The sequence below is a fragment of the Diadema antillarum genome, unplaced genomic scaffold, assembly GCF_040938485.1.
Source record: "Diadema antillarum isolate AM-2024a unplaced genomic scaffold, OU_Dant_1.0 seq00000381_RagTag, whole genome shotgun sequence".
NCBI lineage: Eukaryota > Metazoa > Echinodermata > Echinoidea > Diadematoida > Diadematidae > Diadema > Diadema antillarum.
In genome coordinates this window covers 502,285-514,161 of record NW_027271379.1, presented here as the reverse complement: position 1 = coordinate 514,161, position 11,877 = coordinate 502,285, and the positions used below count along the sequence as shown (strand labels likewise).

Genomic DNA, 11,877 nt, shown 5'->3' with positions numbered 1-11,877 from the left:
GAAGACCTTAGTTCTAACGGTATTATTGTGCATATGTATACTGCATGTAAGTGGAGATAATTCGAATGCAACAAAAACAAATATATAAAACTGGAGGAATTTACTGTGCAGCAGCAGTTGACCATTACCTGTAAATTCCTTGTTGTTTTCACTCTTAATTTTCTACAGAAAAGATAGGAGGCAATGTGAATGGTCTTATTTCTTTTACCTTAAACCTTACCTATATGTAGACACCACATGTTTTTGTCTCTCTTACTCTAAACCTAATTTCAAGATTTCCTCGTTAAAGTTCTTCTCTATTTCTTTCATCCTGAGGTTCAACGTACAGAAGTTTGTTGGGCGTGTCTGCCAGATTTCCATGTATTCTATCAGATGTCGCTTCCCTCACTAGTATATTACGAACTTCACTGGGATGTACGCCTCGATTCGCCATCAAGATAGCGGCTGCTCCTTGAAGAGAAAATGGCGAGGAATAAACACTTTATGACGGTCTCTGTCATAAAGTACAAAATAACACCTTTTAAATGATATAGGTCACTACATAATAAAGGTACATTTCTGAAGTTATGATAAAAAGAATCAAATATGGACTTATCGGTTTTTACGAACAAACTCTTCATATATTTATGTTGATATATATATATATATATATATATATATATATATATATATATATATATATGTATATTTATATTCATATTTATAACGAAGAGTCAAGGACGAGACTCCTGAAGAAGGTGGAGGCCACCCACTGGCGTAGCCAGGGGGGGGGGGGGGGGGGCGATGGGGGCGGTCGCCCCCCCCCCCCCCTAAGATTTGGACCGGGGATTTGGGAGGCGGAAAAAAAAAATGCGTGTATACTGTATGCATGCACATGAAGCGGGTCTCCTTTGCAACCTTTCATCAAATAAGATATTTTTTTGAATATTTCACTCAAAGTGTGCACCAGATCGTTGAATTTCAATTCAAAATATGCAAAATCTCTCGTGCTTGGGAGGGGGTAGCCCCCTCCCAAACCCTCCCCCCTCTGTGCCTCTTTCCCTAGCTTAGTACACTTTTTAGATTTACAAAAAAAAATTATGAATAATTCTGAGTGCACAAGACTTATCACATACATTCCAAAAACTCAAGGTTCCCTCTTGTGTAAGGGGAATTTCCCCTTTTAATCGACCCTTTCCTCCCTCAGTCCCCTCCTAGTTTGCAGGCACAAACCCTTGTTGGTCGTATAGGAGTCTGCATGCGCCAAGACTAATACACGCACCACTATACTGCAGCCTCTCCCAACAAGGAGAAGCTTCAACACAGGGCCTATGGGACAGTGCCAAAGTGGTGCATGTAGTAGTCTTGGCGCAGACTCCTTTACGACCAACAAGGGTTTGTGCCTGCAAACTAGTCCCCTCCCCCCATCAGTTTTTTTTTTTTTTTTTTGATTTCCCAAATGTTGATTCCATCAAATATGCGTATACGAGATATAAAATTGTATCTCAATTTCAACCTTAAAAAGGCAAAAGCTCCATCGGAAGGGAAGGGTGGAGATAACACTCGCCCACGCCTTCTCCCTGCTCACCCGCCCCTCCTCCCCCCCCCCCCCCCTTCCGCCATGCATAGAAGTAGACTGTGGCTATACCCAGATCGCTTTATTTCAATTCTAAAAACGCAAAAGGTCCGCGAGCGGGAGGCGGAATTCCCCTCCCCCTAAGCTCTACCTCACTAGACTTTATACACTGACACACAGATGGTGCACTTTCGGAATAAGAGCTAAATTCCGTGATTTTAACACTTCGATGAAAAAGTATTACACCAAAAATTTGCACCAGATCGCTGAATTTCAGGTCTGAAAACGCAAAATCACCTTCGTGTGGGAGGGGATATGCCCCTATCTACACCCTCGTGTGCATGCTTTTTCTGTTTGATTGCTGAACAGACAGCGTTCATGATATTCAGTGTACGAATTAATACAAGAAGATTATTTAAATGATACCATTTTATAGGCAAATTGTTCAATAATAATCTACACTAAAATATACTGCAACCTCAAACAAGTGGGACTGCTTCAACTCGTTAAAACACGCAAAAACATGCATCAAATTGCACCATTTTGCAACATCAAAATGCAAAAAGTTCTCACCGTGGGAGGGGGGGACACCCCCCCCCCCCCTCCCACACCCTCCCCCTTCGCTCGCTCCGCTCGCTCGGGTTCAGTCGCGTTCATGATATTCAGTGAAAAGAATTGATACAAGAAGATTATTCAAAATGATACCATTTTATATGCAAATTGTTCAATAATAATCTACATCAAAATATACTGCTACCTTACACTAATGTTACTGTTTCACGTCGATAAAACGCGCAAAAACATGCATCAAATTGCATCATTTGCAACATCAAAATGCAAAAAGTTCTCACCGTGGGAAGGGGGACACCCCCTCCCACACCCTCCCCTCTCCCTTCGCTCGCTCCGCTTGCTCGGGTTCAGTCGTGTTCATGATATTCAGTGAAAAGAATTAACACAAGAAGTGTATTTAAATCATACCATATTATAGGCAAATTGTTCAATGATAATCTACATCAAAATATACTGCTACCTTACACTAATGTTACTGTTTCACATCGATAAAACGCGCAAAAACATGCATCAAATTGCATCATTTGCAACATCAAAATGCAAAAAGTTCTCACCGTGGGAGGGGGGACACCCCCTCCCACACCCTCCCCTCTCCCTTCGCTCGCTCCGCTTGCTCGGGTTCAGTCGTGTTCATGATATTCAGTGAAAAGAATTAATACAAGGAGATTATTTTAATCATACCATATTATAGGCAAATTGTTCAATGATAATCTACATCAAAATATACTGCAACCTTAAACAAGTGGGACTGTTTCAACTCGTAAAAACACGCAAAAACATGCATCAAATTGCACCATTTGCAGCATCAAAATGCAAAAAGTTCTCACCGTGGGAGGGGGTACACCCCCTCCCACACCCTCCCCCTCCTCCTTCGCTCACTCCGCTCGCTCGGGTTCAGTAGCGTTCATGATATTCAGTGGAAAGAATTAATACAAGAAGATTATTTTAATGATACCATTTTATAGCCAAATTGTTCAATGATAATCTACGTCAAAATATACTGCTACCTTAGCACTAATGTTACTGTTTCACGTCGATAAAACGCGCAAAATCATGCATCAAATTGCACCATTTGCAACATCAAAATGCAAAAAGTTCTCACCGTGGGAGGGGGGACACCCCCTCCCACACCCTCCCCTCCCCCCCTCGCTCGCTCCGCTTGCTCGGGTTCAGTCGCGTTCATAATATTCAGTGAAAAGAATTAATACAAGAAGTGTATTTGAATTATACCATTTTATAGGCAAATTGTTCAATAATAATCTACATCAAAATAAATTGCTACCTTAAACAAGTGGGACTGTTTCACGTCGATAAAACGAGCAAAAGCATGCATCAAATTGCACCATTTACAACATCAAAATGCAGAAAGTTCTTACCGTGGGAGGGGGGACACCCCCCTCCCACACCCTCCCCCCCCCCCCCCCCTCGCTCGCTCCGCTCGCTCGGGCTCGGTCGCTTCGCTCCCTCGCAGACTAACCGCCCCCCCCCCCTAAGATGAAATCCTGGCTACGCCGTTGAGGCCACCGAAAATTTGGGTACAATAAACTCATTCGTTATTGGCGAAATAATGCATTACTAATTCATTTCTTGATTCTTAGTTATATTGGAGCCAATACGTGAATTCGCAACATGCTTGGACCTAAACTACTGCATATATACATATATATATATATATATATGCACACATATATATGTATAATGTATATATATGCATATATATATATATATATATATATATATATGTATATATATAGAATATATACTTATATGTACTTTTCTATTCGTCCTTCGCAAATCGTTTGCGTGATCAGTGAAATCAGCCCATTATAACATTATAGGAACATGAAGATGGAAGGGGCAAGGGTTAGGGTTAGGGTTAGTGAGTGAAAAAGGGTTAGATAATGAAGGCCCGAAAAAGGATGAGAGAAATCTATGGTTTTCATGTAAGTGCAGAGAGAGAGAGTCTAGTTTGTTTTGTGTCATTGATTTTTAAATCATTCCATTTTTATGGATTGTTTACACGGTTATTCGAAAAGAAAAAGTTGATCCACCTGCAAAGCATGTATATAACCTCGTACCCTTCATTCCCTTAGTCCTTTTGATAGTTAAATGGTCCAAAATGGTGTCAAGCATTGCATGAGAGGGAGAGTCCAGAAGTGATTTGTATTATTTATTTCATACATGAATTTGCTTTTTGTTTTCTTTGACAGTTTGACACGAGATAATATATTTTGTACATTTCTTTGGACAAAGAGAAATGAAGAAGATTTGAATGCAGAAATATAAAATGATGTTATTTCAATTCTTTTAATAGTACGGTCATTATCAAATTCGAAAATAAAAGACTCTAAATGATATTGTATACGTTTCATAATATGGAATATTTTGGAAGATAATGAAATCATCAATAATGTACTTTCATTGTTTTATTTGTTTTTCAGCATCAAATCTTATGCATCTTAAAGTGAAAAAAAAAATGGATGTATAAAGTTTGCATCTTAGGTTCTCAAAATTATTAATTTTAAGAATTCATGAAACAGAAATACATGTATATTTGATGATAATGATATAGTGGAAAAACGTGTGATGTGTGTTGGCTTGGCATTTGTATGCCGTTGATTTGAAGTGGGAACGGTTAGATATGAAGATGCATTTTTGAGACGATTCTAAGGCTTAGAGAGTGTGTCTTTATTTAGCAGGTTTCAAAGTGAGTGTCTCCGCACGTGGAGTTGAATCGTATTATCCAGCTACAGCTGGCAGGTTAGTCTTTGCTCAAGACTCATCACAGGAAAGACTTTACAAACATAATATCAACACTGTGCCTGTGTGTGTCTTGGTCTGTATGATGGCGTGTATGGGTGTCAGTGCAGGTGTTCATAGTAAACATACACGTACCTGCAACGTGAGCACAGGCCATGCTTGTTCCGGTCTTGACGGCCGACTCGTAGTCGTTCCAGTGACTCGCGCTTGTGATGGACGTCCCTGGCGCCAGAATGTCCACGCACTTGCCGTAGTTAGAGCTGTAGTGCATGATATCGTTTCTCTGTGTGTTGCCCACAGTGATAACCTTAGATACGAAGGAGGGGGAGGGTGAGAGAGAACAGGTGCGCTTCATGAAGCTCTTTTGATGGATACTCTGCTCTTTATATTGACACCATGAGAGACACCATGAGAGACTTGATGGATTCTAATTCTCTTTGAAAGTCTATAATCATAAAAGCTTTACAACAGTGTACATGTATGAGCGACCTTGGTCACTCTGAGATTCATGCGAAGACTTTTATGTGATGATTTCATGAAATTGACCTGTTATGAACATGAACTGTGTAGCTATCTCTATGAGACCAACACACTTCTTGGACCTGTGCGTTCGAGGGCCCCAGGAAGGCCAATATACATATGGATCAATGTGATCCCTTTCAATATAAAGATAGTTACTATATATTTTTCAGCCATCGATTGGAATATCACTTCAATTGAAGAGTATGTTTGCAAAAACTGATAAGTCCATTTTTGAAGATTTTGAAGTACGGTCTCTGTCATATACCTTTTTAATGATATATTGGTCACTACATATAAAGGTATATTTTTGAAGTTATGGTCAAAAGAAGCAAAACTTTTCTTGTTATTCTCTTTATTTTCTGACCTTTAAATATCTCCATTTGACAAATATGGACTTATGGGTTTTTGCAAACAAACTCTTCAATATTGTAAATAATAGGGAAATTATTCTTTAACGAATATACATTTACTAGAATCGGAAACTTGACTGAATACATTTTGAGCGTCAATTTCAAATTCTTCCAAAATGTAAGACTTTCACGTTCACGGTAGCATGGAATTACCTTGACGGAGTACTACTGATTATGTACTAAAATACACAAAAGACTAGAGCATAATCTGTTGATGATTATGGTAAACAGAAAGAGGGAGAAATGATCAGATGTTGGTAATTCACAAGGACCATGTTCAGCGTACCGAGCATCGTTAATAGCCCTAGACGTAATAGCATACCCCATGAATGTTTGCCGGCATTACTTCGCAGGCGTCATCGCCTTGGTTCCCAGAAGCTGCGACTACAACCACGCCCTCTTGAATTGCGGAAGTCACTGTACCCTGCAGAGCCTGGGAGTGCATTAGAAATGTCAACGACATAGACGCTACCACGTTCTCTTCGCCATCCGTCTTCTTTCTAGCGACATAGTCGACCCCTGTACGACGAGATGGAATACGAGTGAATGTTGCGGAATAATGATCGTGCATGCACACGAAACTTTTTACTACACTGTAATTTCCTCAAACTTGCGCCAAGATCACTTCACAGAAAACACACTATTGTTTCTTACTTTGCTTGCCTTTTCTCGCTGATACTCGTTTGGCGTATTTTGGTGATCTATGACTTGGTATATTCCAACTTCGTCTAAAACCCGCTTAGTCTCAACCCACGTGGTCCAATTCTCTTTGACCTATACGACCAACTCGTCTAGTACATAGTAACTTCATTTAGTCCAATTAACACTTTGCCTCCTTACCAGATGGGCTATGTCCATTTCGTTTAATATCCACATGGTCCATTGACTTGGTCTGTATATCACAATATTTATGGTCTAATCTCGTCTAATACCCATCCGAACTGAGAGGTTAACCATTTGATAGTCGGACCAAGCAGAAATTGAATAACCCAATTGCAAAGGTGTACTCAAAATAACATTAGTGGTTTTTTTTTGTCTATCTGACTTTTACAAGTTGATTTGATACTCACCAGCAACCACGTCAGAGGAACGGCAGAATCCAGCGCAATAGCAAACTTTCACGGCGTACACATTTGCCTTTTTAGCGACACCATACCTGGTACCTGCCGCCGTCCCTGCACAGTGGGTTCCGTGCCCATCGAAATCTTCGTTCTGCGGTAGAAAAAAAACAAAACTAACCGAACTAAACTATGCAAATGCAGTCCTGGAATGAAAATATCGTACTGATATTATTAAATTGGCTACATTGACTGTGTTTTCTACATCAGGGGCGGATCCAGGGAGGACCGCAACCGGCGCACGCCCACCCCCTTTATCTTTTGTTGAAACAAAAGAAATAAAAAGAAAAAATGGGTCAGGGGTGCGTGCGCCCCCTTTAATTTTGTAGACGCGCCCCCTCTTTACGGAATTCCTGGATCCGCCCCTGTACATAGTGGTCAATGGTGGTGATCGTCAGTTCAAAGTGGAGATTAACGCACTCCTTTGTAAAACGGACTCAAATAATCTCCGCGTACCACATGCACAGTACCGGTACCTGAACAGCAAAATTGCGTACGGTGAGAGTGTGAGCAAAACGTCCTTCTCCAGCCGAACAATTATATGTAGTTTCCACGGTTGCCCGTCAAGAGTCCAAGGCCCAAGAGTCATACAGCCCACGAGATATATGCCTGCAGTCCATATCACTACACTAGGCAAGGCCTGTGACTTCGACACTCATTACATCACGTACAGGCTTACTGTAGGATCCTACGCAGCGCCGTTCTTGGACTTTTGTTTTTTTTATGCCCTGTGTAGGACACACGGATCCCTTCCAGTGTCGGTCTCGTCACAGAGAAAGGGAACACGGTCGTGACGGTGAGAGAAAGACTGCTATTTCGCTGAACTGCGTCGTCTCACAAATTCACGTAATGTGACTACGGTACGAATTTGAATGAAATGACTAAGTACATTGTACAATTATCATGCGACCTCAAAACACACCAAGCCAATATTGTGACAACGGCAGTGGGAGGAAAATTCAATCTTACGGGAGCTGGTGTGACGATGATAAACGATCAGGGGGGCATTTCATGAAGCGTTTTGTCAGATATTTTGTCTGACAAACTGTTGAAAGCTACTGAAATCCTTGCATCTTATTGGCTGAGAGAAAATTTGTCTAACAAAGTTGTCAGACAAAATGGTTCATGAAATGCCCCCCAGAACTGGATATGTCACTGGAAGAAGATGAAAGGTCAAAACTACAATTAAGACTTAAACCTACAAGCTTCGAACATCAACCAGTCAGACAGTGAAGTTCCTAGGAGACAGCGACCTACTCTGTACAACCAAACGGCTGTTCTCCGCCTGCTGATAGCAAGGGCGATAGGGGCCGAGCTTGCTGGGACGCGATTGGTTGAAATTTCTTAAGATCGACTGGCAAGAAGTAAATCAGTCTTAAAACGTTATTAAACGCGTGCAAAGCCTGCTATCCAGCTATGATGACATTTTCAAAGCGGAACTCGGGGCTCTGACAGGATTAAAAGTAGACATCGACGTTCTGACCCTGTCGTACCCTGCTGGAAAGAACACAGTGTCCCACAGTGTGAACACAGTATGTGAAATCTCTTCACACTGTTAAACTCGAGACAGTGTGAACATTTTGACAGTGTGAACACAACGTGAGTCATCAATTTACAGCTGTGTGAAACAAAGCATCGTTATGTGAACACTCTTTGATCAAAACTACACCACAGTGTGAAATCGTCCTCACACTGTTAGATTCGAGCGTTTAACATAATCGACTATGTGAACACACTGTGAACACACTGTTGGACACTGTGTTCTTTTCAGGAGTGGACAGGTAGCCAGCGTTTATCAAGCTTTGACCGGTGCCACTCGTTCGTCGTGATCGAGTTTAATGCGAACTGGAGCATCTTCAAGAGGGAAAAAAAATCATTTATCCTGTTCAGTGTAGCGCTGGAAGTGAAGGCAAGGGTATTGACCTCTTTCTCAATGTTTCTTGGTATATTCTGAATTATAAAAGATTGAGATAAAGAGTAGAGAACGCGTGACGGAAACCCCGACAGTGAAAGTGTTAGACACGTGACTCACATTGCTGTCCACGATATTTTCTGCCCATGTGGCGCGGCCGTTGAAATCATTATGGGTGACGCGTATGCCAGTGTCTATGATGTAGATGTTCCCACCTTCACCATCATCTGCGAGAAGACAAAGAGAGAGAGAGAGAGAGAGAGAGAGAGAGAGAGATGGGTAGATAGATACATCAGGCAGGTGCTAACATAAATATACGTACGTATAGAAGTATATAAGTATAGAAGTATATATGCGAATATAATTCAAAGATACTTGATTTAATGTCCCTGCACCTCAAGCTCTCCCAGTTATTCTTGCTTCCTCATGTATCATTTATTTGCTCTTTTTTTTCATGATGTTCTTCATTTGAATTTCGTACGATATCGGAATCATATTCACAAATGTCATGTGTCCCTCGGATAGGACATAAAATGGAGGTCCCGTGTATGAGAGAGTAACAACTCATGCACGTAAAAGATCCCGCTTCATTCATTCATCGCAAAGAGCAGGGTGTTTAACCCGGTGAAGTGGTCCCACCTCACATCCAACTGGACCCCATGGAAGACCAGCTATTGCAGCTGAATATGGGCTATCCAGCCATCTCCTCAGATGGAAATGAAACAAACAAACAAACAAAAATCAAAATTAGGCAGCTATTTTCTTCTCACTTGTGCTGCCAAGTCACATATATATCTTATTCTTTTTACGAGCAAATACTTATATGCAAATTCAAAGCATGTATACGAATGTTATACAAAATTCTGCATGTCTTAACATACAAAAATCAACTTTGATCAACTTGATCAAACTGATCAATATCTGCTTAATTGCACAAAATGCGCACATGAATAGACAATATTACACAAAAGCCTGCAGTAAAACAAAAGCTTAGATCTCATAGACTATACATGTATCATGGTTTGATCGAACGAAAGAAATTCGGGTTTGTTTTTTTTTCAATCACCCTACCCCCATATCTAAGTTTATTATATTGTATAAAGCGAAAAGAATAACCATATGTGTGTGATTGCACCATTTATCGAATGAAACATACCACGTCCCTCTTTAATCACTTTATACAAAGAAACACAAATAAACAGACAAACAAACACCACACACACACACACACACACACACACACACACACACGCACACACACAATGCTGACTCACTGGAGAACACTCTCATGAATATTCTGCCCATGAGGGAACATTTACAATTATTGACCAGCTTTGAGCGATCAGTTCACCCAGTCGATGGCTGTATTTTCACCAAACCCGTATTTGTAATTGCATACTCACAAGTACATCACTAACTACATAACTGCATTAAGTTTTCTCACACTTGAAATCGTCATTGTTATCCAATGGAAGATCTTTCTGGTTGACGCGGTCAGTGCCCCAGCTTAATGCATCGTCGTAATTGACGCGACCCAATGCGTCTTCCTCGACGTAACTCACACCCGGCAACGACCGCACCTATATAAAACATTCATTTGAATTGATTGTTTTAATGTTCATTGTCGGTATTGAACATCATCAATTTGTATTGATCATCACTTCACACCATTAATTTGTATACATTTGTTTTTACAATTTGTTTCCATTGATGAAGAAAAAATGTTCTTTGAAACAAAAAGAGATAATGAAGGGGCGTTATGTTACAACGCTATAAGGTATATAAACTCGAAGCGATAAAGTCGTCACAAGAATAATACCTCTGCTATTGTGTAGAAGTGACATAGAATTTTCTCACAACAGAAGGCCCATTTGGGTCTAGCGCTCATCTGAGTATTGTATTTTTGCCTTCCATGCTGCAATCTTGCAAGTCTGTACAAATAAACATTTCATCACGTACATGCTAATCTCTGCAAACTTCAACAAATTTGACCACGCGACCATGACCCTCGCCCCATGTTACGGCACATTTTAGTAAATTGCACATTTTGGTAAATTACCAAAATGTGCAGTTACCAAAATGTGCCGTGACATGTTACGGCACATTTTGGAAATTGCACATTTTGGTAAATTACCAAAATATCCAGTTACCAAAATGTGCCGTAACATGTTACGGTGCATTTTGGTACCTGCACATTTTGGTAAATTTTGGTAAATTTACCAAAATGTGCAGGACATTGACGGCACATTTTGGTAACTTTCTGCTCCTCCACAATCATCACAAAAACAAATTAAAACTGTATCGCCACACCCATGACCCAGTACTATGAAAGTGCCATGGCAGCTCAAGGACTCTATCAATGCCAGAAAAATCCCCCCTTCAAAAAATTACTAACACTGAACACTAGTCCTGCCTGGAACAATTATTTACCATCTTAATAAATACTCCTGGAATGCAATCTCCTATAAATGCACTTGACCAACACTTACTTACAACTTTGGGACCCTACGCACTAAGAATGCTCCTCACTAAGTTTGATGATCTGAAATCCGCCCACTAGCACGACTGGTGCTGAAGAAGTGAAAATGTGTCCCCCCCCCCCCCCCCCCCGGTCTCCAAAGGGGATACCCTAGGTATTCCCATAAACAAATTATTTTCTTCAGCTGTAAAGATATCCATGTACTACATATCTTGCGTGTAATGCTTTATATCCTGGAGCACAAATTTCTACCTACTTCCTGGGGGTGGCTCCCCATTGGGGCCATATGCGCAACAGGAACAACCTGTTGTTGCGATCTTAAAATAAAATTTCACTTGTAGAGGGAGACAAACTGAAGAAACTCAAGTCTGAGCCTTGACCCCTCAGAATAATATCTTTCTTTCAGGAACAACCTTATTACCCAACCCTCTAAGGATGATCCCCACCAAGTTTGATTGAAATTCGCCCACTGGTTCTGAAGAAAAAGATGAAACTGTGTTCTCCCCCCTTGGTCCCCACACCTCAAACTTTCATCCCCATCTATATAGGGG

At 40.8% G+C, this 11,877-nt stretch overlaps 1 protein-coding gene across 1 annotated transcript; it reads right to left on the bottom strand.

Moving 5' to 3' along the window:
- Window positions 1-283: 283 nt before the first annotated feature.
- Window positions 284-11,603, bottom strand: LOC139731589 (aqualysin-1-like). Its single transcript, XM_071642478.1, has 7 exons — window positions 11,583-11,603; window positions 10,292-10,427; window positions 8,968-9,074; window positions 6,888-7,029; window positions 6,140-6,336; window positions 5,021-5,192; window positions 284-450 (listed from the first exon to the last, which is right to left on the bottom strand). Exons 1-7 carry the CDS (start codon window positions 11,601-11,603, stop codon window positions 284-286), a joined length of 942 nt encoding a protein of 313 aa, XP_071498579.1.
- Window positions 11,604-11,877: the final 274 nt, after the last annotated feature.